The 27,448-nt window shown below is 41.2% G+C and overlaps 1 protein-coding gene across 3 annotated transcripts in view; it reads right to left on the bottom strand.

Annotated features, from left to right (window-relative positions):
- FAT3 (FAT atypical cadherin 3) overlaps positions 1–27,448 on the bottom strand; it is a 507,587-nt gene that overhangs the window by 187,261 nt on the left and 292,878 nt on the right. For all 3 annotated transcript variants that reach the window (XM_033120991.1, XM_033120992.1, XM_033120993.1), the window contains exon 3: positions 4,889–4,950. In XM_033120991.1, coding sequence (XP_032976882.1) covers positions 4,889–4,950 — 62 coding nt within the window. The remainder of the gene's footprint in view (positions 1–4,888; positions 4,951–27,448) is intronic.

Genomic DNA, 27,448 nt, shown 5'->3' with positions numbered 1-27,448 from the left:
GAGTGGATATATCTTTTAAGAATAATCAAACGGCTTATAAGCTATTCAAGATACAGGGACAGTACTGACAAAGAAAGGGAACTGACAAGGTGTTTGTTGAGGACAACGGGAGAAGGGGAGGGTATAGGAAAGAGGGAGGGACAAACAGTGGTTTAGGAGTATCTCTGCGTGCCAGGCCCTTTGTGCAGTTCATCCATAAGGTAGGGATTATTAACTCCATTTTACAGATGAGGAAATGGAGGATCAAAAGTAAGTTAATTTGGCAAAGCAGATGGAAGGAGGCAGTGCATTCTATTCTTTCTGTCTCTGAGCTCATGCACTTTACAGTTTGCTAATACCCCCTTCCATGATCTCATCCAGGGGTAAGATAAAGGTCTCTTGGAATAATCATTCATGTATAGGACATTTATGGAGTGCCCCTCATTTCCTAGGTTTGGGGCTAGATGCTCTGAATACAGAGATGAGTAAGACAGTCGGTGCTGACAACAGTCGTTCATGGAACACTTACTGTCTAACAGGAAGCGGCATGATCACTTTTTACCTGTCAGTTCATGTACTCTTTATAATAACCCTATGTTAGGAATTGTTATCCCCACTTTACAGATGAGGGAAAGTGAGGTCCAGAGAGGTTCTGTGAGCAATCCCAAAATATCATCTCAGGCTTGCTGGAATTTAACACCCATGCTTTCCCACACTATTTTTTATTCACTAGCCTGATAAATCAAGTTTCATGCCCGCAGGGAGGTTAAATCTAAGAGGTGAGGAACCCATCTGTACAAGTAATTATAATATAAGAAAGAATCAGTGCCTTTATTCCCTTTTTCACAGCTGTCTTCTCTGATAATGAGGTAATCAAGGCTGAAGTCACAACCAGGAAGCTAAAACGTTAATTCACTATTTAGTTTATGGATCCATTATCAACTTTCTGCATCTATTTGCTGGAATTATGCTTCTACCTCCCCTATAATCTTAATTGGCTATCAAGGAATGTATATGACTTCGAATAAGTGAGCCAAAAATTCCATATTTTTGCATTTTATAGGGAGAGTAGATCGGGCCAATATTTTCACATCACAGACTTCCAAATTAGGCAAGAGTTTAACACTTAGAAGTCACCAAAAGAGTGGAAACTGTATTTGTCAATTTTTCTACAGTTCTTTGCTGCTCTTGTTTCATTAGCAAGTCTCTTGGATTCTATTAATAGCAGCTCTCCTCTGATAGAGATTTAAAGGTGAATGCTTCCAGACTCAAAAAGCCTCACAGCCCAAACATGGTCAAGCCAAACATCTTAAATCAATGTAGAGGCAAAAGACCAGCAGTGCACAATTAAGGCACCTTCTCTCTTGGGGACAGAAAACTGTGAACAAGTCACTAACGCCCTCCTCATTACCTCTCCATACGTGTACCTGCCGGGTCAGCTTCTAAATGGGTCCTTTCAAGAAGAGAAATTTTATTTTATTGGGAAGAAGGCATGTAAAACAGAGCCAGAAGGTTCATATCAGTTTAAGAAGAGCATAGAGGTCGCTTAGCAATGAAAGGCTCCCAGGAGGTTCATCACACACGCCCAGCACTTACCAATGAGCCAGCTATGAGCAGTTACAAAAGTCTGTGTACAGCACAGAACTCTATGCTGCACTCTGGATGATATTTTTATTTGTTTGTTTGTTTGTTTATTGATTTACTGTGGCTGAGTTAAAGTAATATTCTCTTCCTTGATCCATTCAGTAAAAAGACTGTCAAAGCAATGTTATTAAAAACAACAACAATGTGGCCAAGAATTGTACGAGAGAGAGAGAGAGAGAGAGAGAGAGAGAGAGAGAGAGAGAGAGAGAGAGAGAGGAGGCATTGAGATTCAATTAGTTTTTGAAAACCTTAGCAGGAGAGTTTGCTAAACGAAAGAGTGCAAATGGTGAGAGATCCCGGGAGGTGAGCAGAGAGAGGGCAAGTTGGTACGGTTCAAACAACCTAGAGTTTTAAAAATCTCTACACTGAAAACTCAGAAAAGTCAGTTCGCTGCTTCTTGGCCAGCATCGTGAGGGTTTGTATTGGATACGTTTCCTTTGACCCACTGCCTTCACCCTGTTGCAATAACTTTCTAGGCCCACGATGGACCTTCTCCTGTTTAGGGTGTCACGCTAGCTAATTGAAACTCAGGTGTCTTTTGTGTCCCTGTAAATGTTCCACGTGACCAGGCAGCCAGCACCTAAAAGACAAGCCAATCCTGGGCCTTCTCACCCCAAACAAGGTTGACTGTGTGGGCCCAGCCAATTAGATATTTTCTGTTTTTCTCTTCTTTGTTCTTTACTCTTTATCCGAAAAAAGTTTCCTGCCTTCTGCCCCATTTTGCAGTTCTCTGAATGGAGACAATCCGAAGTGTTACAAAAGGTTGTGTCTGTTACCTAAATTGTCTTCTTTAACCATTTTTTTAACAACCTTCATCCAAACCACCGTCATCTCTCAGCTGGATCCCTCTAAAAGCCCCCATAGTCTTTCCAGCACTTGTGCCCTGCCCCAGCCCATCTCCGCCCAGCAGTGACCAGCGATCTCTTACACTGGCAATCGTATCATGTCACCCCGCTTATTGGCATTCCACGACACCCAGAAAAAAAAATCAGAACCATTACCACAGCCCTGTTTGCTTTCTCCAACTTGATATCCTACCACATTTGCCACCCTCCAACTTTCTACCCCTAATCACACTGCTCGAGCAGAACCTTGGCTTCCTGTCACCAAATGTCACCTCCTCAGAGAGGCCCTCCTAACCAGTTTATTGAATGCTGCCCACCACTGCACACTTTCAGGTACTGTCATGGAACCTTTCAGTGGCCTCAGAGAGCTTGTATCTGAAGTCATAGAATTTATTTGTTCATCAAGTGTCTTCCCTTCCTTTCTGTGCACTCTGTAACCCCAGCACGTGACACAGTGCCTGGGACACAGGTCGAGTCCAGTGGTTGTTGCCTGTGGCTCCTTCTGCATTTCAGCTGCTTGGAGCTTCAATCATCTTGGACTATAGGGATGAAGTTCAGTCTTTAGGAGGGTTCCGGTATCGTGACACCATATGATTATAATTAAAACCACAGTGATTGTAACTACACTTAGCTGAGCATCTACTTAGCACCAGCTATTGGACTGGATGTTTTACATATATTTCATATTTTAATCTCCCGACAGCCCTATGAGACTGTTAGCTGTTATGCTACACTACTTCCTTAGGCAGTTTATACCAGGTACTAAGAAATGATGTTCCAAATACATCTGTGTTAGTCTAAATGTTTGGTCAGTATTGATGTAAGTTTGTAAAGCATGTGAAACCCTTAAGGCTTCTTTTGGGAAGTGCATTCACATGCCTGGAAAACCCCTACAGTCACTCTGTACCGTACCACACCCGCCCCTGAGGACACCACCTTTCCAGGGACAAGCCAGTAAATGATCTGAGGCAGATTCTCCAGTTAACGGGCACCTTACTTTTCCTTGATGGGAGGTAACAGATTCATCTGAAAACACAGCATTTCTAGGAGTCCTAGACTCTCTGCTGCAAAAAAAAGGAGCACATAAATATCATAGAAGGCGTTACTATCCTCACAAATGTACTCTGATTCTGGACCAGGTGTGGACTGTGGCCCATTATTATGATTTTGAAAAAAAGAATTATAATAATTATTTTTTGGCAGCCTGGAGTCTTTCATCTTTCTGGGATGATAGCAATATTTTAAAAGGCTCATCCTAGAGCTGCATGATAATAATAATAATAGTCCTTTATTATGTGTAATGCTTTAAGAGTTTTAAAAATACTTTGATATAAAAATATAAGGTGTAATCCTAGTAGTGATCCTTTGAGGTATATGGAGTAGTAAGTAAGTAGTGTATGGAAACTGAGGTCCAGGACATTTTAAACAGCTTCCAAGGCTGCATGCCATTCATGGCAGGGCAGCTCCAGGGTCCAAGGCACTGATTCCTAGTCCTCAGTTCTGTATATAAATCGTTACTGGTGAACTGATTTAAAAGAGAAGACCAGAAGTGATCTGAGGGGTGTGTGTATGCACGAGCATATGCCAGGAGGATCTATGAATTCTAAGCAGTTCTTAGGGATTAACAGATCACAGATCATTTTAGAAGGCTGGACACATTATAAAACCTTCACAAAGCCCTATCTACTAAGCACTGCCATCCGTTCCGTATCAGACTATCACACTTAAATCACAGTGTCGTATGTATTACCCAGACTTCAAGCTTCCCAATAAAGATACTCTATATGTAGAGAAAGAATGTTCCACAAAACTCTTCCATATCTATTTTCTCATCCCTTGCCTCATGGTGTTCTTTTCTCCCCCTCCAGAAGTAATGTTCTTAGAGTTTATATTGCTGCTGTTTCTGTCTTAATGAATTATAGGAGTACATTTTATGGTTTCAGAAACAGTCATCTCAGGCCGTGAATCAACTAGCAGCCTTCTCTTTCTCAAGCATCTCCCCGAAAAATGAGGAACAAAGCAACACACTTCTTCACAAATGATGTACTTCACTTTAACTGCAGCACTTTTGCTCTTTCTCTTTCTACATCTGAGGCCCACTGTGGCTCTGAGGGCTCTGCTCTTGAACTTGCTTTTCCTGTTACTCACAAAGGGACCCAAAGGCAAGGCAGAGACGTCCATGCACCTGTCTGTTGTCAGTGAAAGGCAACGGCTTTCCTGCCACCCTTGCTCGGCACATAGAAGTGCAATTCAGAGGAAGGTACCAGAAATCCCCAAGTTCAGCACTACTCAGCCCAAGAGAAACATCATCATTTTGGAAGCCAGTGTTCAAGTATATTAAAGTTCTAGTTTATGTTGAAGGTTAAAGAAGTTTAGTGCCAGTCAGTGTTAATGAATGCCAGTTCCCTCTATGTGCTTACCTCCAGAAAATGTTCTGACTGCTGCTCTCGATCCAATTTCCTTGAAGTTGTTGTAATCAGACCTGTGTAAAAATGAGAATATTTGGCTTTTAAGTATCTGGGGCAAGTAGATTACTGAGTGTGGGAAACAAGTCCAGTTAAAGGAAAAGCAAAAGTGATGGGGAACAGTAACTGTCCAATCCCCAGTGACAATCAGAGAGTCTCAGGATTATTCTTAAAACAAAATAAAATCTACAGAGAAGACCTGAAAAACTTGCTCAGGTCCTGCTTACCTCAGATATTGTAATTGGTTTGGGGGTAAAAAAGAAAAACCTCACTAAACAACCATTTTTTTCTGATCATGAGGAATTTCAATGATTCATCTGCATATGACTGAAATTCTACAGCAGGAACCTCATTCAAGATTTTAGAATTCTTCAAAAATTAATAGGTTGTTGAAGCTGATTAGAGTCAGGCCATGAAACAGCACTATTTTTTTTTTTTAACATTTTTATGCTCGTATAAATTTTTTTTTGTTATACTTAACAAAGAAGGTTATTTCCGAATAATATAGTGCTCAAAATTATTTCAAATTTGATAACTCACATACCTAAGATCTCATACTGTAATTTTATCATTTGTTACACGTGTTTAAATCTTTACACAAAATGTCCCACGTGGGAAATATCTCTCTAGCTTTCCTTCCAATGGTGTTTCTCATAAAAGAATCACTCCTTTGAGTATAAAGACATGGAAAAGGGAATGAGAAGCCCCAACCTTTAAGACCACCCAGCTTATTGCACCAATTTGTCTTTTGCAGGTTTTATTATTGTTATTGTCAAACGGCAATGAGTAGGTCAAATTGCCATTGCATTTCTTGATTCTACAATGTCCCTAAAGAGAAGTGACTATGGATTGGGCTGTTTCCATGACAGATGCTGATTGACAGGAAAGAGCAGAGAAAAAAAAAATCATCTGAAAAGCTCACACCCAATGCTGACGAGGTATGTGAAATAAAGAAAAGGTATTTTACCAAGGTTTGCTGAGGATCTCATGACCTACAGCTTTTATTTTACACAGAAGTGGCAGGTGGGAGTAAGTGGATTTTAGAGAAAGCCAAGAGGAGCCACAGGAGCTCAAATGGCCTTCAAAATAAAATCCCATGGCCTTTCCAAGCTGGCCCCACTCCTCTCCACTCTCATCTGTCTACACTCCCACGGAAGGGAAACCTATGTTCCCACAGCACAAATGGTCTGTCTTCCTATCAGTCCTTTCTGGAATGTGCCACACGTCACTGCTTCACCGACAGATTTTTCAAATTTACGTCAGGTATTAGCTCAGGTGTTAGAGAAATGACTTCTCTACCAGGGTTAGGTTCCAATCTGATATGTCCTGACAGAACCAGTATATTCCACCATTGTTGTTATTTGTCCTATGCCATAATCCTTTTCTCCTATGTCTATAATTTCCCACTAGACAGGCTGACAGAATTCCTTCACAGAAAGGGCCTCCCTTTTCATTCTGAAGCCCTGGTGCCCACCTAACCCCTGGCCTAAAACAACGAATAGCAATTTCATTAGTGCTTCGTTGAAGAAAATCGCAGTAGAAGAGATAGATTATTTATATTCTGATCTTTCAGGTTTGCTACCGACTTAGAATGTGTTTGTTTGGGAGGGTATTGTTCTGTGTGTAGGGAGAGTGTTTGAAGGTGGGCAAAGGGTGTGTGCCGTTAGTAGTCATTGGAAACCACTGGCTGAGGCCCTCCACGGGACTGGTATAGTACTCTGCACTCTCGGCATACAAACGGGAGCTATTGTTCGAGCTTATGGAGAGAAGCCTGTTAGTAGGAGTTTCAAGTGAGACCATCAGTCACTTCTCTTCTCTAACTGCCCGTTAGAACTTCCTAGGAAACTCAAAAAACAGAATCTGTGCCCCACTCTGTCCCTCATTTACAGTGTCTGCCTCTCTTGGGATGATGCCTGAGATGGTCCGCTGAGTCTAAGAGAAGGTTTTAAGTGATGCCATTAGTCCTTTGTTGAATCTATGACTTTTTACTGTCATCAGTTTTTCTGCTCAGTCAAATCCAAGAGTAAAATACACTGAGCTGCTTTAGATGTGGATCAGATCCATGGGTCGGAGTGAGTGTGTGAGTGTGAGTGTGTGTGTATGTGTGTGTGTGTGTGTGTGTGTGTAGGGTGCGCGAGGGGAGCTGAGATGATATGCGAGGGCAGTGCCTTGGCGGTGCAGGAAGAATAAACGGGAGCACAGCTCTCTGATTCACACTGACGACCGGTCGGTTTGGTCACACCAGAGGGCATCTAACACATAAATCTAATGCCTTCAGTTGCAGGCCATTCTGTTCTACGAGGTCGTATGTCACAGAGGCTCTTTCCAAGTGAGAAGCAACTGTCTTCTCAAAAAAAGAGGCAAGAGGTTTTCATCTCTTCAGGGGGCATCCTCTGCGAGAGGTCACGATGGGAACGAGAAATACTTGTTATACTGAGGTTGTGAGTGCGCGAAAGCGCTGTCAGCTTCCACTCTGCTCTTCCAGGCATAAAAGCCCAGGAGCCCTTTGCCCTCTGTTCCCCTGAGGAAACTTGTGTCATTTCAGGGCCTAGTTGCCAGGGTCATGCAGCCACAGCCCGTCATGGTGAAATTGCACAGGAAAGAGGGCATCTTCATTTCCTGATTATTCTTAGGGTCATTTTTCAGGAAAGTGACTTATTTGCACCACGCACGTGTGTAAGTAGGAGAGCAGCGTGGCTCTCCTTCCATCTACATACCTTCACCAGAATGTTTTTCACGTATTTATCAGAAAACAGAGGAAGAGACAGGCTTCCTGAGAAGTCTGAAACGACAGATACGACACTGAGCCTGGAGCTGTGAGACAGCAAGCAGTTTCTGTTCCTGGAAGAAAGGCAGGAAACCTTCTGTAGGTTTCTGTTCTCTGGTTTGTTTGTTTGCTTGCTTGTTTTTTTATCTTCTTTATATTCACAGATATAAGGTAAAAGGCAGGTAACATGAATCTAATTCAAAAGTGAAAATAGGTAGGAAATCAGATGAGGTGGAGTTGGGGACAGGGAGTGACTGCTAATGGTTACAATGTTTCTTTTGGGAGTGATGAAAATGCTCTAAAATTACAGATTATGGTGATGGTCACACAGTTGCATAAGTATTCTAAAAAAACCCATTGAATTGTATACTTTAAATGGATGAATGATACTTTACGTAAATTATACATCAGTAAAGCTGTTTAAAAATCAGTAGGGGGCAATAACTTTGCCTTTTAGATTTTAACAAGATTTTCATGTTTGGAGAAGAGAGACATTTTAAAATGTTTGAATGAATGCATAAATGAATGAATGAATGAATGAATGAATAAGTTAGCTTAGGAATCAGGCATGAAAAGGGGGTGGAATGAATAGAGTGATCAGGTTTGTTCATGGGGATCTGGAACATAAAAATAACAAACAGAACATTTTGCATTACAGCCACAACTGGTAGTTATTTGCACTGAAAAATAAATCTTATCAAGCCAGGGCCAGCTAAACCACAAAGGGGCAAGAGCTTTTCTCCTTCTAAGGGAACATAGTCTGAGCTATGATGCTTCAGCAGCACTGTTTTTTACAGTCAGAAAGAAACGCAGTGAGCCTTCCCGTATAGTCCAGAGGAATTAATTGAAATTGCCAAAGCTGCATCTTCATTTTTAATAACTTTGTTGTAGCAGAATGCAGTTGGGCTTTAGAACAGGAAAGAGAATAAAGCAGAGCAATGTCCCTCTTCAACTGCTGCGATCCACCACTGCGAAGGCAACCTCATTGTAATCTCTGCAGGAGAGAGGCGTGTACATCACACATGTAACTGTAGACCCACAGTAAATTGGGGACTGACATGATGAAATTGAATTTCAAAGATAAATCATAGGCAAGCTTTCGAATGTGGTTCAGAGATATAAACAAACACATCATTTGATATAATTACATATGCAAACCTCCAATTTAGGAGGGGAATTATGCCAGTCCTAAGTGAATGATACTCAGTAAAGAAGGCGGGAGGGCACATGGCTAGAACCATGCAATTATTTTAAAAATGGCTACTTTTGATTTTTGTTGTGGAGACTGGGGAGTTTAACAATCTCCCTGAGAAACAGTCTAAGCATGAAAATGTGGCTGCCTGTTCAAAAGAGAACTCTAAGTAGTTACGGTCAGAGAAGTGATACTTGTAAGGATGACATCGTTTCCTTGCTCTTTCTCCCTGCGGGTGTCCTGGGTCACAGCTGTGTAATCTATTGCCATGACATTCACATTTTCTCTAAGTGCTACTTGAAGCAGTGTAGGTCTTAGCTGTTTCAGCATAATTTTCCAAGACTCTTGGAAGCTGGGTTTAACCTTAAAAAATACAACTACAATTATCAGCCCTGTGAGCCAAAATCAGGGCTCACTCCCTGTCTTTTTCATAGCCCATTTGTCCACGCCTACTCCCAGCTATCTGGTAAACCATTCACCATTCTTCCAGAGAGTTCAAATGTCACCTTCTCTGTGAAGCCTTCTCTGGTCTTTCCTCCTCTAGCATGTTGCATGTTGCATCTATTGGCTGGCTCCCCTCAAGACCCCCGTTTCAGGAAGGCAGAGACATTGGATAGCCCACGAGTTGAGCTCAGGAACTTAGATTGGTGCCTGTCACATGGGTTGAATATATAAATATTGCTATTACACCACCCAATATATTTGGCTCTTATTATTTGCTAATGCATCAGTCTTTACTAATAGGATACAAACAAAAGGGTAATGAATAGATCTTACTCACCTTGTGTTCTTAGCATTTAACATAGAACCTGGCATATTGTAGGTACCAAGCAAAACGTGTTTGCATGATGGAGACATGGATGCAGTCTTCCAGAACTCTCACTGTTGTTTCATGCAGTGGCCAGAATGGTCCCAGGGCATGGAGTTAGAGTTACCTGAATGCTTTCTTCCATTCTTTGAATGATTTTAATGTTTTCCCCACTTTTGGATACCCTCTTCCATGCTGATAGCTGGAGGTTATTAGAACAATTCCTGATAGCCTTTTATTTTTATTTTATTTTTTAGTTGCTGATTAACATTTTTAATCTTAATGTCATGCACAGGGGCTTTGTGGCCATTCCACCATTCTCCCACATCCTGGTTTCTATCTAATTTATGGAGAAAAGTGGGAAAAAAATAATATAGTAGTGTTCAACATTTGAGTACTATATGCCAGGCACTATAATGAACGGTTCATATATATGCTCTCATTTAATCTCACAATAGTTTAGAGAAACTATTGACTGTTTATAGGAGGAAACTGAGTTAAATAACTTGCCCTAGGTCACCAATGAGTAAGCAAAGATTCAAACCCAGGGACTCTGAAGCGGCATCACTGTCTCCCTAGACGAGGATGCAGAGTGGTGGCAAAGCCACCTGCCTAAGAGCCCAAGACCTGGGTTCCCGTCTCCATTCTGTCAGTAACAGCTTATGAGGTTAAAGCAATCACATCTTTTCTCCAGGCCCCCGTTTCCTCATCTAGAAATGTCCTCCAGTCTCTTTTCAGTGTGAAAAGTCTCCAACAACATAAAAACATTGAAAGGAAGTGATTATTCTTCTCCCTACCCTGCTCTCTCACCTGACCCCGGTTTCTTCAGGATGGACCTGAGTCCAGATGTGCGGGACCTGAGCAGGTCACCCAAGCCAAAACAAGAGGGGCTGTGTTCTGGTTTTTCTTTATCCACAAAACTAACACTTAAAAAGCCATATGTATACTTCTCAAAGGGGAAAACAAAGTAAAAACGTCACTTAACTACAAGTATGTCTTTTTAACTAGGGGAGAAAAAAAACTTAGTTATTCCTATGATTTTTCTCTCTTCCCCATGATTCTAACTTCTAGAACTTCTGTTCTACCTCTGATGTCAGCCCATTAGGAAGCCTTAAAAATGTTCCCTGCAGCATTTACACATGGATATAAGGCCGTGCACTGAGTTTAGGAAGAATGAAAGGGACATGGTAAATGCAAATTTCATGATTGCAGGAAAAGTTAAAGTTGAAGTAAAGACATATATTAGGTTTGTTTTTTAAAAACACTATGTAATATGTGGTCTTAGACTATATGACATTTATTGGGAAAGAAAAGAATAACCAGAAAGAAAAAAATATGCAAGACTTACAACATCAGTTATGAGGGGGTTAAAAAATGGATTCTGGAAACTGGTCCTATCAGTCATGCTTCTTAAGTAAGGGCTGTTTCATCAGGTGTAAATATTTGGAGTTGCTCCATTGAGCATGCAATGCTGCTATTAAATTTTCTTAAGAAAATCTGACAAGGGAAATCACCGATGGAGCTTAAGCCTGCAACTTAAACTTTTCTTTATAAATAGTGATTTCCAAGGTGCTAATGGAAGCTTTAACATTGTGTGAGGGTGCATCTTAAGCCCAAGTGTGAAGACCCTGTGGGTCAAACGTGGTTCACAGCTGTTGGTTTTCTGTAACAGGTTAAGTTTCATTTTCTTTCTTTGCAAGCCAATGGACGGAAAGCATTTCCTAATTCTGCCTTAGCAGCAGGGAAGTCACAGGCAGCATTCTTCTGCCAGAAACACTTTCCCCTTTGGCTACAGAATTCAGCAGCTGCTACAGGTAGTAAAGGGGAAAAGCCAGCTTTGTGAAGGAAAGCTGTTGACCTTGGCACACACCTTGTACCTTCCCTTCAGGCCTAGTCAACAGATAGAGTTGCCCACAGCCTGCAGGGAGGGTTATGGGGTTCAGGCAAGCCCTGCTCCCTTGTTGTACCCCACATAATAGATGAGATCACTTAGAAACATCTAGGTCAAGGCAACTTGTCATCAGCATGAAGAATAAGACAGTGGCCAACAAGGAGGAGTAATGAAGAAGATATATGGTGAATATTTCCAAAGGCCTTCTTATCTGAATAATTCTCTCTTGTACCAGGTGGTCCCGTCACACCCACCCACATATGCACACGTGTACATGCACACACCCCTAGGACGAGAGGTGCTGTGTATGAGTCTAAGTTTGCCAGAATACCGGACTACTTCCAAGTCCCGTCTGTCCTTCCCTCAGCTCCTCTCCTCATCACCCACCCTCATGGCTCTCTGCCCAATCTCACGCAGCCCTCCGGCTCTGCCTTCTGATTCAGCCTAGATGAAGAAGCACTTAGGCACCTGAAGAAGCCTCCCGGCAATTTAGCTGAACCTTGAATGCCATATTGGATTTCTTCAGAGAAACTGAGCCGCAGATGGCAAACCAATATTAAGGACGTCACATGCAATGATGCCATCTTTAGGTGCCATTGACATAACCAGTGATGTGTGTGCTCAGATGCGCAGTATGCCCCACATCTCCACCTTTCTCTTTTTTACAAGATTTCTTTCTGGGTTGTTTTTTTTTTTTTTTTTTTTTTTTTTTTTTTTTGCCTACTTCAAAACATTGGATGATCAAAATAAGGGGAAAAGGGCTGGGCATGTAATTTACACTGTATGGTTGGTTCTTAAAGATGTTCTAGTCTGAGAAGCCTCAGTGTACGAGGGTACTGGTTAGTAGCACACCAGCCAGTACTCGGGCTCTGGCATCAGACTGCCTGGCTTCACCTCCTGGTCTCGCCCCTCGGCAACTGCCTGTTCTTCGCCAAGTTACTTAGGTTCTCTAAATACATCTCCTGCTCTGTACAATGAGGCTTATTAAATTAAATCACTGATTTAAAATGCTTAGCTTGGTTCCTGGCACGTGTTAAATGCTCACAGAATGTTACCCTTACTATGAGCTCCAAGAGGGATGCCCGGAGCATTGGATGTGTTCAAGGGTCTAATCTTGCCTCTTTCCCATCTTGAGACTCCCCTCGAATATATCTAGACATTTGGGCAAAAAAATTGTAAAATGTCTACTGTTTACCCTGTGATCTGACAGATAAGGAAACTGATCCTTGCAGTTTAAGTTACTTGTTCAAAGACTTATTTGTACGAATCCTTCATCTACGCATTGCTAAATGTTGTTGAGAGGACAGTATATACCCAAAGTAAAGCGTGGGTCAGCAGCATCAACATCACCTGGGAGCCGGTTAGAAATGCAGAAGTGCAGGCTCCTCCTAGACCTCGGTGACTGTGTACACTACATTTAGAGAAGCCTCACTCTCGACCACTGCTTGTTTTCAAACTTCACTGTGCATTGGAATCACCTGAGGAGCTTTCCAATATACCGATGCCAAGGTCCCATCTACAGAGGTTCTGAATAATTTGGCATAGGTGGAGGCCTAGGTATAGGGAATTTTAAAAAGCTCCAGGTGATTCTAATATCCAGCCAAGAGTGAGAATCATTGTACATACAGTTGTTATTTCTGGCTAATGGGGCTATGGTACTTAATATTTTTGGCTTATTTAAATGGTCTAGTTTTCCCACAATGAACCATACTCAACTTTAAAATCCAAAAGAATTTAAAGGCCACTAAAATGGGGTACCTGGCACATAGTCTCCTGCATGTCCTCACTGAATCCACAAACTTCTATTCTGAATCCTCCCAGCAAAGGACAAAAGTACGTGATTGCCAGGTGTGGGGACAGAGCCAGGAGTGCAGTTTCCAGGCTCTCGGCCTCACGTGGAAAGGTGCTGGCTCAGGTAGTAAATGGCCATCAAATGTGATTGGATGGCCATCAACTGTGGCTAGTTGGCCATCAGCTGTAACCAGTGAGCCATTGGCCACTAATATAGCTGCTGTGGCTGCGCTAGCAACAAATGGGGGTTAGCAAGAAGATGGTGGCTGAGCTAGCAAGAGCGGATTGCAGTTATTTAGCCCAGTGAAGTGCGGGTTGTGGATTGCAGAGTAGTGGACGGCAGGCTGTGGATAGTGTGGCTCCTGCTGCCTGTGTCTCCAACCCAGCCACCAGTGAGAATATAGTGGTATGACTCCCCTATCTATGGCTCCGTGGGTGTTCCTTTTTGGCCTAGCCACATCCTGCGTTCTTATGTGGGGAGCGCGAGCTGAGACTCCGCAGGCCACCCTGCACGACACCAGGTTTGTTCTTACTTAGATCTGACACACGTTTTGTGTCTTCCCCTAATACACTGGCTTATCTCAGCTACAGTGTGGTTTCGTCGTTAACAGCATCCTGCTGGAACATGAACAAGAACGCAGGGTATGGTGAGGCCAAAAAGGAACACCAACGGAGCCATGGATAGGGGAGTTCATACCACTATATTCTCGCTGGCGGCTGGGTTGGAGACACAGGAAGTAGGAGCCACAAGATCTGCAACCTGCCATCCGCGATTGCTAACCTCACTTGCTAGCCGCAATCTGCAGTCCGCTTCTCTGCTTACCAAGCAAGCTGCTGGCATAACCACGGCAGTTATATTAGTGGCTAATGGATAACCGGTTACAGCTGATGGCCATCTACTACCCGAGCCAGCACCTTTCCACGTGAGGCTGAAAGCCTGGAAACTGCTCTCTGGGACTCCGCCCCACAAGCACACTTTCCTGTACTGCCTATGAGGTTATATCACTGCTAGCTCCATCCGGCTTCCAGGATCCTCGGAGCTGAGGTAAAACACCACCTCTGTAGTGATGCTGTTATCTTCCCTACAAAATCATTGCACACAAGGCACATTGGAGAAAGCCAAGAGGATACAACAATAAGCCCCCATATTTGCCTTCATGGAACAAACAACCCAAGGTGGGTGACAGACACATCGGCAAATAACTGTGATACAAGGTGTGACCTAATACATGCCTGAGACAATTCTGGGTGCCTTGAAGAAGGAAAGACAATGCTGAATCCTGCAATGGGAAAAGATAAGGGAATAAGTTGAATCTGTACTGGGCCTTTAACAGCAAATAAGATTCCAAAAGATAGAGAAGTTGGAAAAAGTTACACTATCTAATCTGTATGTGAGAATAATGAGACTGAAGATTAACAAAAAAGGTAAATTTGGGTTTAAATCTTGGCTCTGCTATTTCTTAGCTGTGTGACCAAGAACAAGTTACACAGCTTCTCTGCTCTCAGTCTTGCCATCTCTGAAATGGGGATAGTAATAACTCCTTCAAAGGCTTTTGGTAACAAACAATACAGACGAAGCGCTTGGCACAGTTCCTTGCACTTAGCAGACGCTGTTTAAAAACAGAAACAGCACCTATAAAAAGCAGTGCATTATCTTTTATTTTTATTAAAAACCCTCAGAGCACTGGGATGTTATTTCTAATTACATTCAAAAGGGAAACTTTATTGTCTCTACATTGGTCACCTCTGACAATGTCTGAAAATTTAATAACCAGGTAACTGAAAGTTTAAGTTTCTTTCCGCTTACTTGAATGAACACGATACACTTCTTTAATTCCCACACATTGTGGAGGTGTGAAAACAGCCACTGCACTCCCCTTAGAAATGATTTCACTGCAAATAATTTGTTTCTACATCTGTTTTCACATGACAGATGAAATCAGGAGGATGGATGAAGTGCAAATGACTCAGAGGAAGATGTGCAAAGTCTTGAAAACACGTGTGTGCTTTGCAGGGGTGCAGGACTTTAATACCATCTCTGCTCTAGGGATGCGAGGTCTTAGGTAGGAGCAATGTTTTAAAACCTAATTTTTCAAATTCGGGGAAAAATATCACTTGTTATGAAGAGCTTTGAATGTTATCATAAGACTGACAACACTTTTTTTTTTAAGTATCACACATTTTCAAGTTAACTTTCACATAATTCAATCCTTATTTTTTCTCCTAAATTTATAAATACATATAAAATTTTATATTAGAGAAAATACATTTATAATTTTATATTAGAGTAAAATAAGACTGGGTCTCATATTAACTTTTGCTCCAAAAGACGCATATATATATCACACACTGTGTGTCCCAAAAATAAGACCTAGCCGGACCATCAGCTCTAATGTTATATATATCACACACACACACACACACGCATGCACACTGTAAAACCTCATTTTTCATTCTACCTATTTGAAAATTTATAATAGCAATGTGGCTGGTTGAAGTTTACCTTTGTACTACCTAGGTAAATTAATAGGGTAGAAATTTCTCAGGGGAATATTTAATGTACTGGAAACAAACCATTTGCAAAGCACTTTAATTTTAACAACCACCATTTTGATGTTCTAATTATAAACAACCTATGTAACTATTCATTAGAGACTGTCCAAGCAGGTCTTTTGTTTGGTGATACTTCTTAAATAGTAGATTATGTGTTTATTTGAAAGCAGTAGACATGTATTTCCTTGAATATTCTAGAATCCACATTTTCAATTGCTATAAAATCCTCCTTGGTGAGAGTCTGAATTAACGGAATTTCATGGTTTTTCTGTTTTTTGGGAAGAAGGACCATCTATTGCAGAAATGATGACATCTATCATTATGCTTATCAATGTAGAAACTTTGAGCAAGTCTTTAAAATTGTTGTGTGCCTCAGTTTTTTCCTCTAAAACAGCAATGATTTAATGGGGGAGTGATTAATCTCTTCCTAAGAATAGCATATGAGTTTTTTTCTTTATAAATGTAAGTGGAAATAAAGGAGAAGTCAGAATCCTTTACAACTGCTTGGGAAAAAACGCTGTATCAATTCAAGTAAGAGGTGTCTATTCCTTCTGCAATATTGCAGAGAACTTCATAAAGAATTCCGTCATAGCTTTATCACTATATTCTGTTTGCATGTTTGTTTCCTTCAACAGACTGTGGCCTCTCCAGGGCAGCCATGTTTTTATGTATTTAATGTTCATTACAGGAATACCTTAATAGCCTGGGCTAATCTTTGTATCTTTTACGCTTAGCACAGCGCCTGGCAAATGGATAATGATAGGTACATGTTAGTTTACTGCATTAATAAACTATACTATTGAAAATGTGTATGGAAGTGTATGAACGCACGTACATGTACCACCTGAAGCAGGTGATGGTCAGTATATCTGGAAATGATGACTCAGCATTTATGTTATGGCTTACAAAATCTTCCATTTTCTGTCTTTTGGGAAAAGCTTCCAAATAAATTCAAAATTGAATTCTATGCTGCGATAATTATTATTTTGGGTATATAGCATAAAATGTTACAAGTTCATAAAGCCATGTTTTTTTGTATTGTATGTCAGCGTCTGCCGTGTGTGTGGTTAATTGAGGTTAATGAGGGAACTGGCAAATTGCCAATGCTAATGAGCTTTTCTTGATTCTTTCCAATACGTATTTTCTTTTTCGTTGCCTTTACTTTTTGTTTAACTAAATTATGTTATTTATCCAAGAATCTGTCACATGTAAGTAGGGATTGCTAACCTGTCAGAGAGGGTTCAGCCCATGTTTCATTTCTCAAAAAACATTAAAACAGTAGTTGGTGGTGCGGTGAAAGACAAAGGGAAGGGTTGCAAAAAGCAGCCAGCCACTGATTTCTCTAGGTCCACCAAGCACTCCACAGTGAAATATCAAAACAGAACATGAGAAAAGAAAAAAAAAAAAAAAGAAAAAAAAAAGAGGGGAAAACAAACAAACAAACAAACAAAATCTCAGAAGATGAGTCAAAGGGTCTTATAGGATCACACTCCTGCCTGAAGTCTAATAAATTAATCCATCCAAATTGCAACTAATAATCTAATAAGGACTGTGTTAAGGGTACCTCAGCCATGTATTATCAAAAGAGTGACATTAAATGGCATTTTAATTTCTTGTTCAGAAAATGAAAACAAATAACTGTTAAGAAAGCGAGAGAATCATTGAAAGTTAGTAAAGCTGAGGAAATGTCAGAGAGCAGCAAATACGGCTCTGTGAGATTGGGGGTGGTCTGCAAAGCCTATTTTCTTTCAACAAAGACCACTATAGCATTTGACTCTGGATCTTGTTTATCCACATATTTAGCCACAAAATTAACACAAATACATATCATTTATTGAGCATTACATTACTGAGTAGCTGGCTAGCTCTGTGTGACTCTTAAATTTGTGCCCTTAGCTAGCATACTGTAATTTTTGCTTGGTTTTCCTTTACTGGGACCATTGGTAGAAGTGGCAAAAACTTGTTCAGGAGTTCCTCCAATTTAAGGGATCAGAACAGTGATGGCAGAGCTGAAATGTGGGCACATGCCCTGGCAAATCACAAATTAAGAGCTGCAGATGGATGGTCTGTGGGGCACTCATGTTCAAGTTTCTTTCGCTCTCACTCCTTTTCTTGTCATCCCAGGGTTGACCTCCGTCCCCTCCCATGCAGTCTAGCAAAGGGGCCAAAAGCAGAGTTGCAAAATATTTTTGCTACGTTTTTAGCAGTTTAGCATTCCCTCTTTGGGGCTAACAGTTTACACAAGAGATACCCATTTAAAAACCAAGCAGCCAAATAAACATACCACCCATGTTGAAAGAAAATGTCATCTTTGTTGGCACTCTGAGAAATTCAGTATCTTCTGAACAAATGGCTGTGCATGCAGAGTCGAAGAGTGGATTTTTAAACCATTCACAACACAGTGTCAGTCCTTTTTTCTCAGTGAAAATGAGCTCAATTCTACTGTGGTTGAAATTACTGCTGATTAGTACTTGTACATGTCAGTGCTACATGCCATGGAACTGGTGCCTGGTTTAGCATCCATTCAACAAGATTATTTTATTTTGCTGCAATTTTAATTCTTTCGAGTCACACTGGTGCCTTGGCACTAGAAAACCTGGGACTCAAGCTAGATAGACTAAAGTCTGAAATTACATGAATGGGTTTCATTTCTCTCGTGGAAAATAAGATTGTTGGAAAGTTTTGCATTAATTACCCAAAGTAGCAGCCAGGACGGAGGGCAGGATCTATTCCACAGTCTCATCAGCCATGTGGGCTCTGGATTTTTAATAAAAATGAACTACATCTCCAGCCCCACCGCTGGCTTGGCACCGGAGTGCTTGCCTTCAGAGAATGCTGAGAGTAATGGGGGATGTGCAGTGGATAAATAACTATAGCCAAGATGTTAAAGGCTCAGATGGAATTATGCAAAAAAGTTAACATGGGGTCACAGAGGGGTCAGCCTTGAACTCCACCTGGGAGGTGCAAGGCAATGCTTCTCAGAATGGCTGGCGCTTGCTTAGTTGTAATGAGTAGAAGTTGGTCAGGTAGACAAGGAGGAAAGGACATTTCACCATATCTCTTTATATACTTATTGAGGATATTTAACTTTTATAGTTTTACCTAACTACCTATAAATACCGAACAATTAAATTATTGGTTTGAAAATAGAGAGCTCGGGATATACGGAAGTTCAGGGAAGCCTTAGAATTCTCTTTCAAAAACCCAGGAGCCTTAAGGGTCAACAGTCAGGAAATGTCAGTTCTAAGTTCAGTGATACAGCAATGCCTGGAGGTAAGCACCTTCCTGGTAGGAAATTCCAGGGAGATGGATGTTAACTTCCACCATCATGCCAAAGACATCAGTGTGAAGGTTAAGAGATCTAACCTCATTTGAGTCAAGGGAATGAATTCAAATCTCAGAGTTGATTTTAATCTCCTGCAAATGAGATCATTAGAACAGCTCTCTGCTCCACGGGGCAAGCATCTTTTACTTCTCTATCCCTTTTGCTCAATTGTATTCTTCTACTGGTATAAATGGGGCTCTTCGGTGGCACATCCATAGGTAGACATTTCCAGCTATCTCTTTTCTTTTACCCAGCTCCCTTTTTTTGAGTAAGAGATTTGTAGCCTTTATAAGAAAAACTGCAGAAAAAGAGTGGAGAAAGCTCCAGAATCCAGAGAAGGTGATACATTAGTTTCTATATATGCTACGATCTTATGCAAGTCATATAACCACCCTGGGACTCAGTGTCTACACCTATAATAGGGATAGTAACTATTCTAACCACATAGTTCATCCTCATTGCCCATGACTTCCCTACCAACATTGCGCAAAATCCCGACTCAACCGGATGTGCAGGGCCTTGTATGATCAGATCCCAGCCTTTTTCCAGCCCGAACACTCTTGTACACTGTGTCTAGACATAGTGCTTTAAGAAACACCAGTTGAGAGAATGAATGGAAATGAGAGGATCCAAGCCAACTTTATGACAGCTCTTTCAAATGAAAGTATTACTTTATCAAAAATAGACAGTGATTAAATGCTGTCATATTTCAGGCCTCAGTATAGAGATGGGGAAAAAAAGGATGCGAAATGATACCCTCTCTAACCATTCCACAATTAAACAATCACGCTTCGACTAAGATCTACTTTTTTCTCAACCATACCTATTTTAAAACCCAGCTTAAATTTCTTCCCATTCATTGATTCACTGGACAAAAATATATTGAATGCTTTTAGGCTAAGCACCAGAGATTCTTACCTCCTTCAGGATTTTTTCATGTATGACCCTTTCTGTTCAATGCCTGTCATTTCATGTGCCTGTGTATGAAATGTTTCTGTGGCAATCATGCTGACCTCAGCCAACTCTAAGTTAAGATGAATAAATAAAACAGAGTGGATTCCAGTACAAGCTTTGTTATTTACTTTCCATGTGATATTGGGCCAACTCTCTTTCCCCATCTGTTAGGTGGGGAATAATACCAACCTCATGTGCTTATTGGAGATATACATTACAATCATACATATAAAAGCGCCAGCATGAGGGTTGGAGTATTGTAGGTGACGAGCCCATGTGAATGCCTGCCTTATCATCATCCATGACTTCCTTACCACCACAGCTTAGTAGCCTGTCATGTCCCAGCATTAACCTGGCCTTGGTTGGATCAAAACTAAACGACTCTCATTTGTAGTAGAGTCTTTTCCTTGGTAAAATGCATTGTATTGCAGCAAAGGTAACAATTATTGACAGCCAGAACAGATGTTTTCCACTTATTGCTTTACAGGCATTCGCTGTTTCTTTCTTCTGGCCCCTGTGGCCTCAACCTCTGCACTCACTGCCCCCCTTGCCTGTTATTATACCCTGGAAGGGATCTCACAGAGACTGCTCTTGTCAAGTGGTCTCAGGATGAAAACAGAAAAGATCAGAGCATCCGGAAACTGCATCCTCTTCATAGCTTTCTCACCTATGAAAGTGAGAGGCTGGAGGCATCACCCTAACTACCCAATCAACCTAACAGGGGAGACTGTTTTTCTCTTGCAAAGATTTTAAACAAGGAATAATAGGAAAGAAATAAATCTCATGTTTCACTCCTCTAGGAATGGTTCTTAGCAGAGAATACAATCGAGTGAAATTTAGGTTCAATTTGACCCTAGTTCTCGTAAGAAAAACACGACTTAAATGGAGGGTGATTGGAACCTCATTACTTAGAATTGGACAAATAACCTAAGGCAGTATGATTATAACCTGGCAGCAGCAATGGTTTGCTCAGCAAACTATTTGAACCTCTACTGGGAACACTTAACATTACTTGTATTTTGAAATCAGAGGCTACATCTACAGGCAATGAAGACTGTTATCTCTCGGATTCATTGCAGTTGCACAAACACACAGTTAATTCAGGTATAACACATCTGCCTGGAGAAATATTTACTTTTGGAGCCTCCCGGGTATGCTTTAAATTTCTCCTAATTGCTACCCATTGAGTTCTAAGTTTAAGTGCTGTTGAGATGGACTTTAGGTCCCATTTCTATCCTGAGAAGTTCACTATCAAACACAAAGAGCAGATTCTCAACTGACCTGGCTGCACACTAAGAAACTGTTCTCTTCTTCCAATTGCACAGAAGAGATTCTCTCTGAACCTAAGAAGATGAGTTTTTCTCACTGCTCATTTGGCTTCTCAGTAGAGCAAACAGACGATAAATGTTTCTTAAGGGTCACAAAGAGAGTAACATTCATACTTCCTCTTTGAGAATTAGATTTCTCCACTACTCAAGCTGTAAAATATGAAGTTTCAGCACTCCTCTTTAAATAGTGAATATAACAAGAATTCTTATTCCCTTAAAAATAAGAAAACCGAGTCAAAGGAATATCAATTTCAGAGGAGGAACAAGGAATAAAGCCCAGCCGATCTAATCAGAGGAGATGCTAATTATGAAAACACCTTAATACATAACCTATTTATCCTGTTTGTTCCCAAACCCTAATTATATGTATTTTTTCTCGATCATTTTACACCATTAAGAAGCAAGGTAAAGTAGCACAATTAAGACCCAAAAGGCAATGCTGGGGTTGGTAGGGGAGAGTCCTAACATAGTGACCCCATATTCTCAATGTTTTTGCACCAAGATCTACACTTACCTGTGCACCAGAGCACACACCAGTAAATCTCTTCCTTTCTCTCCTTGTCCTAAACCACAGGAGGTCACAGTCCTTAGACGCACCAATGTCACAGTCCTCTACATCTCCAAATTCCACATCGCTGCCCACCTCACACCCAACATCTCACCTGGACCACAGCAAGTGTATCTATTGGTAAATGCAGGAGAGGCCAGGAGAAGTCAAGAACTCCTGACTAACACGGTTTCCTATCAGTCCTCATGTCTGAAACCATCTCCGTTCCAGACTCCTACATTTCGTTTTATTGCAGGATGGAGTCCAGACTAGATTAAAAGGAATATACAATGATCATGTCATAGCTAAGGAAATCAGATGACAGTCCAACATGCAAAGAAGTAACAAAGCACCTTGTGAACGTTTAGGCATCTTCTGACACCAAAATACCAACTTAATTGTAAACTCTTGGAGGAGAGAAAAAATGTCTCATCCTTCTTTGTGTCTGGCTGCCTAGCAGTTGACCTCCACTTGGAAGCCTCCCTAAGCCCTTACTCTCAGAGGGATGACTTAGTCTTCTTTACATTCACAGAGTACCATATGCTAATCTCGACCATGACCCTTAGTGCCAGGATTGTTACTGCTGATGTACTTGCCTGAACTTGTCCACCAGTTCCCTAATTACAAGGTCTATGTTCTTAGCGTCTAATGCAGTCTGGACCATACACATATACAGTACAGATTTGCTGGATGACTACATATGAAAAGTGTTCATTAGTGTTTATGCAATTGAACATGATTGGATACTTAACAGTAAAAATATAAATAAAAATGACACTTGAAAAAAGCTTTTTAGTTTATGACTTCTTTGCAGAGCACCGAGTATGAGTTGGTCTTGTAAAATCGAGGAAGTAATCTAATTTCAAATTAATTCCCCTTCTAAATCAATTTAGAAAATCATCCTGGCCTTCAGATCTCAAGGTCTGAAGTAAGCCTAAATCCAAAGCCAAATCAAACTAATGAATGGTTTTTAATAATAACCCCAAACAGAATTCAAATTACGAATGCCTAGAGTGGAAAGAGCTTTATAAGTCATCTCAGAATCAATACATGAATGCTTTTTGCAATATCCCTACCAGAGGGTTAAACAACCTCCACCTGAATTCTCCCCATGGCTTCATGACAGATTATCCTTCATTTCTGAATCCAAAAAGACATCATAAATTCCTTATTGGTTACCAGAGGGTAAGGGGGTGGGGGGTGGTAGATGAGGGTAAAGGGGATCAAATATATGGTGATGGAAGGAGAACTGACTCTGGGTGGTGAACACGCAATGGGATTTATAGATGATGTAATACAGAATTGTACAGCCTGAAATCTATGTAATTTTACTTACAATTGTCACCCCAATAAATTTTTAAAAAAATTCCTTCTTGTAGTGATTCAAATGTGTATCTCTATAACGTCTACCTAGTGTGGTCCTCCAGCAAAACATAGGGAAATCTCCTCCTGTTCTACATGGCACTCTGAATATTTAATGGCAAACATAGGATTTCCCTTTTGTATTTGAAGAATAATCTTTATGTTCCAATTCCCCACTCTGATTCAAGGATTTCAGATGATGTCCCATCATGGTCCTCCTCCTCTAAACAAGCTCCCCAATCTGTATATCTGGTTAGATCACAAAGAGGAAAAGAGCTGGGGACAACTGGGAGGGTTGAGAATTTTGGGGGACCATTCTAACTGGTACTGGGACATTGTCATTCTGCCAGGTATGTGTGTCACCTGGGAATAAACAGCAATATGATTGCCAGAGACTGTCCATCATAAATCACAACCATTTACAACAATGAGCAAAATCTTTGGCAATATTTATTCCAAGATGCCCAGAGTTTAGAAACATTGCAAAATTAATTTCTTCTCTAAAGATGCTACTATTAGATTTTCCTGCCCATCCAACAATGAGTAAGCTGCAGATCATGTGGATAGAGAGCCTGACTTTAAAAGGGTCTTTCAAATGTGATAACGATGCCAATTGTGCCAGGTCAAGTGAACATGATTAGATGGATGGATGAGTCTGGGGGTGAGAAAGTACCCACTGTGTATTTTGCCCTGTTTGCTTAGCAGTTACCCCAGCCAAAGACCCTATTTATTCATTAATTCATTCTAGAATTTAATAAGGCTCCATTGTTGTCTAAGCTCTTTAATCAGATATCAAAAGGATACAATGAAGAGCAAAACAGATTCAATGACTGTTCTCATGGAATTTACAGTCTAGAGGAAGGACACACATTAAACAACTAAGCACCGATATAGGATTGGAAACTATAGTAAGTGCTTTGAAGGAAAAGCACTGAAGGCAATAAAATGGATAAAAGGGACCAAATTTAGATCGGAGTTTACAGGGAAGGGCAGTTTGAGCAAGAGACCTTAAAGGTGAGTGCTGGAGGATGGGCACAATTCAGTCCACCTGAGTAGGACAGAAACATTTAGGCAGCAACCAGCACATGGTAACTGTCTGGGGTGGGAAAGAGCTTGGTGAAAGAAGGCCAGTGTGGCTTCAAAAGAGTGAGTCAAAGGATGACAGGGTGGATGAGACAGAGGTTTTGCAAGTTGGGTTTAGGATTTTTTTTTTTTTACAGCAACGCAAAGCTACTTAAGGGTATTTGAGGAAAGGAGTGACGTGATTGATTATCAACATGGGATCTAGAGGCTTCCTGAGCCTTCTTCTTGTCCTATGAGTAAGCTCTGGCTAGACACGGAGTGTTTTGTGTCCAGACAATTTGTCCACCTGTCTCGCTTCCCCGCCACAGGTGTGACCCATTTATAAAATGCCTTCTTTCCTTTGAAATTCAAGCCATTTCTTCTGTAGATGTTATCACAGTGTAAACAATCTAGCACCCTCTTTGCTACAGAAAATTTCAGGCAATGGAATTCAGGAAACTTGCGTCATGAAACACTGTCTGGCCCCAATTCCCAGGCACTGACACGCGGGCTCAAAAGGATACCTGATATGTCAACACAACTCATCTCTGAAACAAGGCAGTTCAGCTCATTAACAGAGTACTTCCTCCCAGGGGTAATGTGAGTATCCTCTAAAAGGATGCGATTTACTATGTTTCATTAATGAAGAAACATGTAACGTGGTTGCAGATCCGTATCTAGAAGAGGCGGCACGGCACGGTGGTTTTGTCTAATTGGGCCAGGAGAGACACTGGTTTTGGTGCTGATCAGCATCCAGTCAACTGAAGTTTGTAAATGGGAAGTCTGCTTTGAAAGAATGCTCCAGAATGGAAAGCAGTCATTTCAACCAAAGGGATGAAACAGTCTTATCACAAACATATTCATTCAAGATAAATTAGAGATTGCTCATGCCTCAAAAGCTTATCTATAAATCAGATCCCAAGTCATCAGAATGAAAACCATCTCCAGGCAGCAGCACAAAGAATAAGTAGAACATTAATAAAAATAATAAGGACACCACTTTTATGTTATCTCCTTTTAGACAGAAAACACCACTGCGGTATCCATATGAGAAGAATTACTATGCCTTTTGACAGCTAAGAAAACAAACACGGGGTGGGGCAGGGGTGGGTGTTAAATGGCTCCTCTGTAGTCCTGTAGCTAGTTGTTGGTAAAATGGGATCTTTGGCTTCTGATCCATTTTCTTTCTATGGCCCATGCTGCCTACTTTTATGACAGAAGTACTTGCTGCCTTGTGATTCATTTATGTGCTTTCATGCAATCTCCACAATCAGAGTGTGAGGTTGGCACGATTATTACCATTTTATGAATCAGGAATAGAGGCTCAGACATTGAATGATTTGCCCTAGGGCAGGTAGCCAGTAAGTGACTGAGCTGGAATTGAAAGCCAAGGTTGCCTGTCCGTAAAGCATATGCTCTTAACACTGTCATATTGTCACCCAGCCCCCGGTTAAGAAGGCTAACCATCTTATCCTAACCCAGAATGGACAAATGGGCGGTGTGCTCATACAGGACTTTACAAAGACAGGCAAAGTATTGAGAAAAGGGTAATCAATGTGTCCAAAGTGTAAATTCTGTGTAGACAGACCAGGTCTGGGAGTAACAGGCACAAGAAGGGATGTGGTAAAAAATCTGTATATTCACAAGGATAGGAACATAATGAACATGGGCTTGCCTGTGAAATTCAGAAGGGGGCGCTAGTGGGTTGCAGAGGTCAGGGCACGAGTTATTTAATTTGCATTATAGCTGTTTAATAGTACTGATTTCGTGGTCAACGTTCTAGGAGTTTAGGTGTGTGGAGTGACTGTATGAGATCACAACGCTAGAAAGCTTTGCAGCTGGGATCTGTCCGTCTGAAACCAAACCCAGTCTCTGCAGGGTGAAAGAATCAGTTCTCCCACAAGTTCTACAATTACTTGAGATGGCAAGAGTCAACTTAGATTCTTTATTCCAGGGCACAGAATTGAGTGAATCCATAAAAAAGCTGAAAAAGGATCTAGATAAATCATGGTTGTTGCTACTGTAAAGGTGTCCTGGAAAGCCAGGCGTGGTTTACAGGACCCCGTGTAATCTTGTAAACTAAAATCGCGTAAGGCAGCTATGTCCTCACACAGGCAGCCTTTGCTGCTGGTGCCTCAGTGCCCTGCTTGATTCCGGACTTCCACATTTCACCCTAGTCAAGGGATGCTTTCTCCAGCTGGAGAAGTTTTCATGCTGCGTGGACACAACCCACTCTGGAAGTTGATCCCAATGCCAGAGTAGCACCAAGGACTGTTAAAGCTTAGAAGGTGCTTAGATGTCAACTGGTCCAACCCTCCTGTTGTATAGATAAGAGGCAGAAGAAACAGGCCTAACGTAAAGACAGACCCTTTCACTAAATAATTTACACTATGTCAGGCATGGTGCTAGGAGCTTGACACACGTTTACTCTAAACCTTACAATGATTCTACAGGAAGGTATTGTTTTAAAGTACTGTCTGCCTTGTTTTACAGATCTTAGAAAGACACATTTAGGAAAGTTAAATGATTTGATCAAGGTAGCACCACTTGCAAGCAGTAGAATCTAGTTTCAAACCAAATTGTGTGAGTCCAAAGCTCAGCTTATTTCTCCATCCCCACTGCAATCTCTGTCTCTACACTCGAGGAGAGGCCCCAATCACTGCCTGAGGCCAGTGTGAATCAGAACCATCTGGATCACTACAAAAATAGAATTCCCAGGCCCACCCACCGACCAAATCTACCATGGGTAAGGGTCATACCTTCTTTTTTGTATGTTCCATTCTATGTGCTGAGTACACGGACGGTATGGAAGGTGTGTGTTTGGAAAAGGCAGGATTGGGAGCTACTGATTTAGGTCCAGCTGCTCAGCCAACCTCGATCTTGATACAGGTTACTGTGGGGAGACCCCGTTTTGCAACTTTCTGTAAGGACTCTT

This window comes from Rhinolophus ferrumequinum, chromosome 11, assembly GCF_004115265.2.
Source record: "Rhinolophus ferrumequinum isolate MPI-CBG mRhiFer1 chromosome 11, mRhiFer1_v1.p, whole genome shotgun sequence".
Lineage (NCBI taxonomy): Eukaryota > Metazoa > Chordata > Mammalia > Chiroptera > Rhinolophidae > Rhinolophus > Rhinolophus ferrumequinum.
Note: the sequence above shows the minus strand (reverse complement) of the source record. Positions and strands in the feature narration are given on the sequence as shown.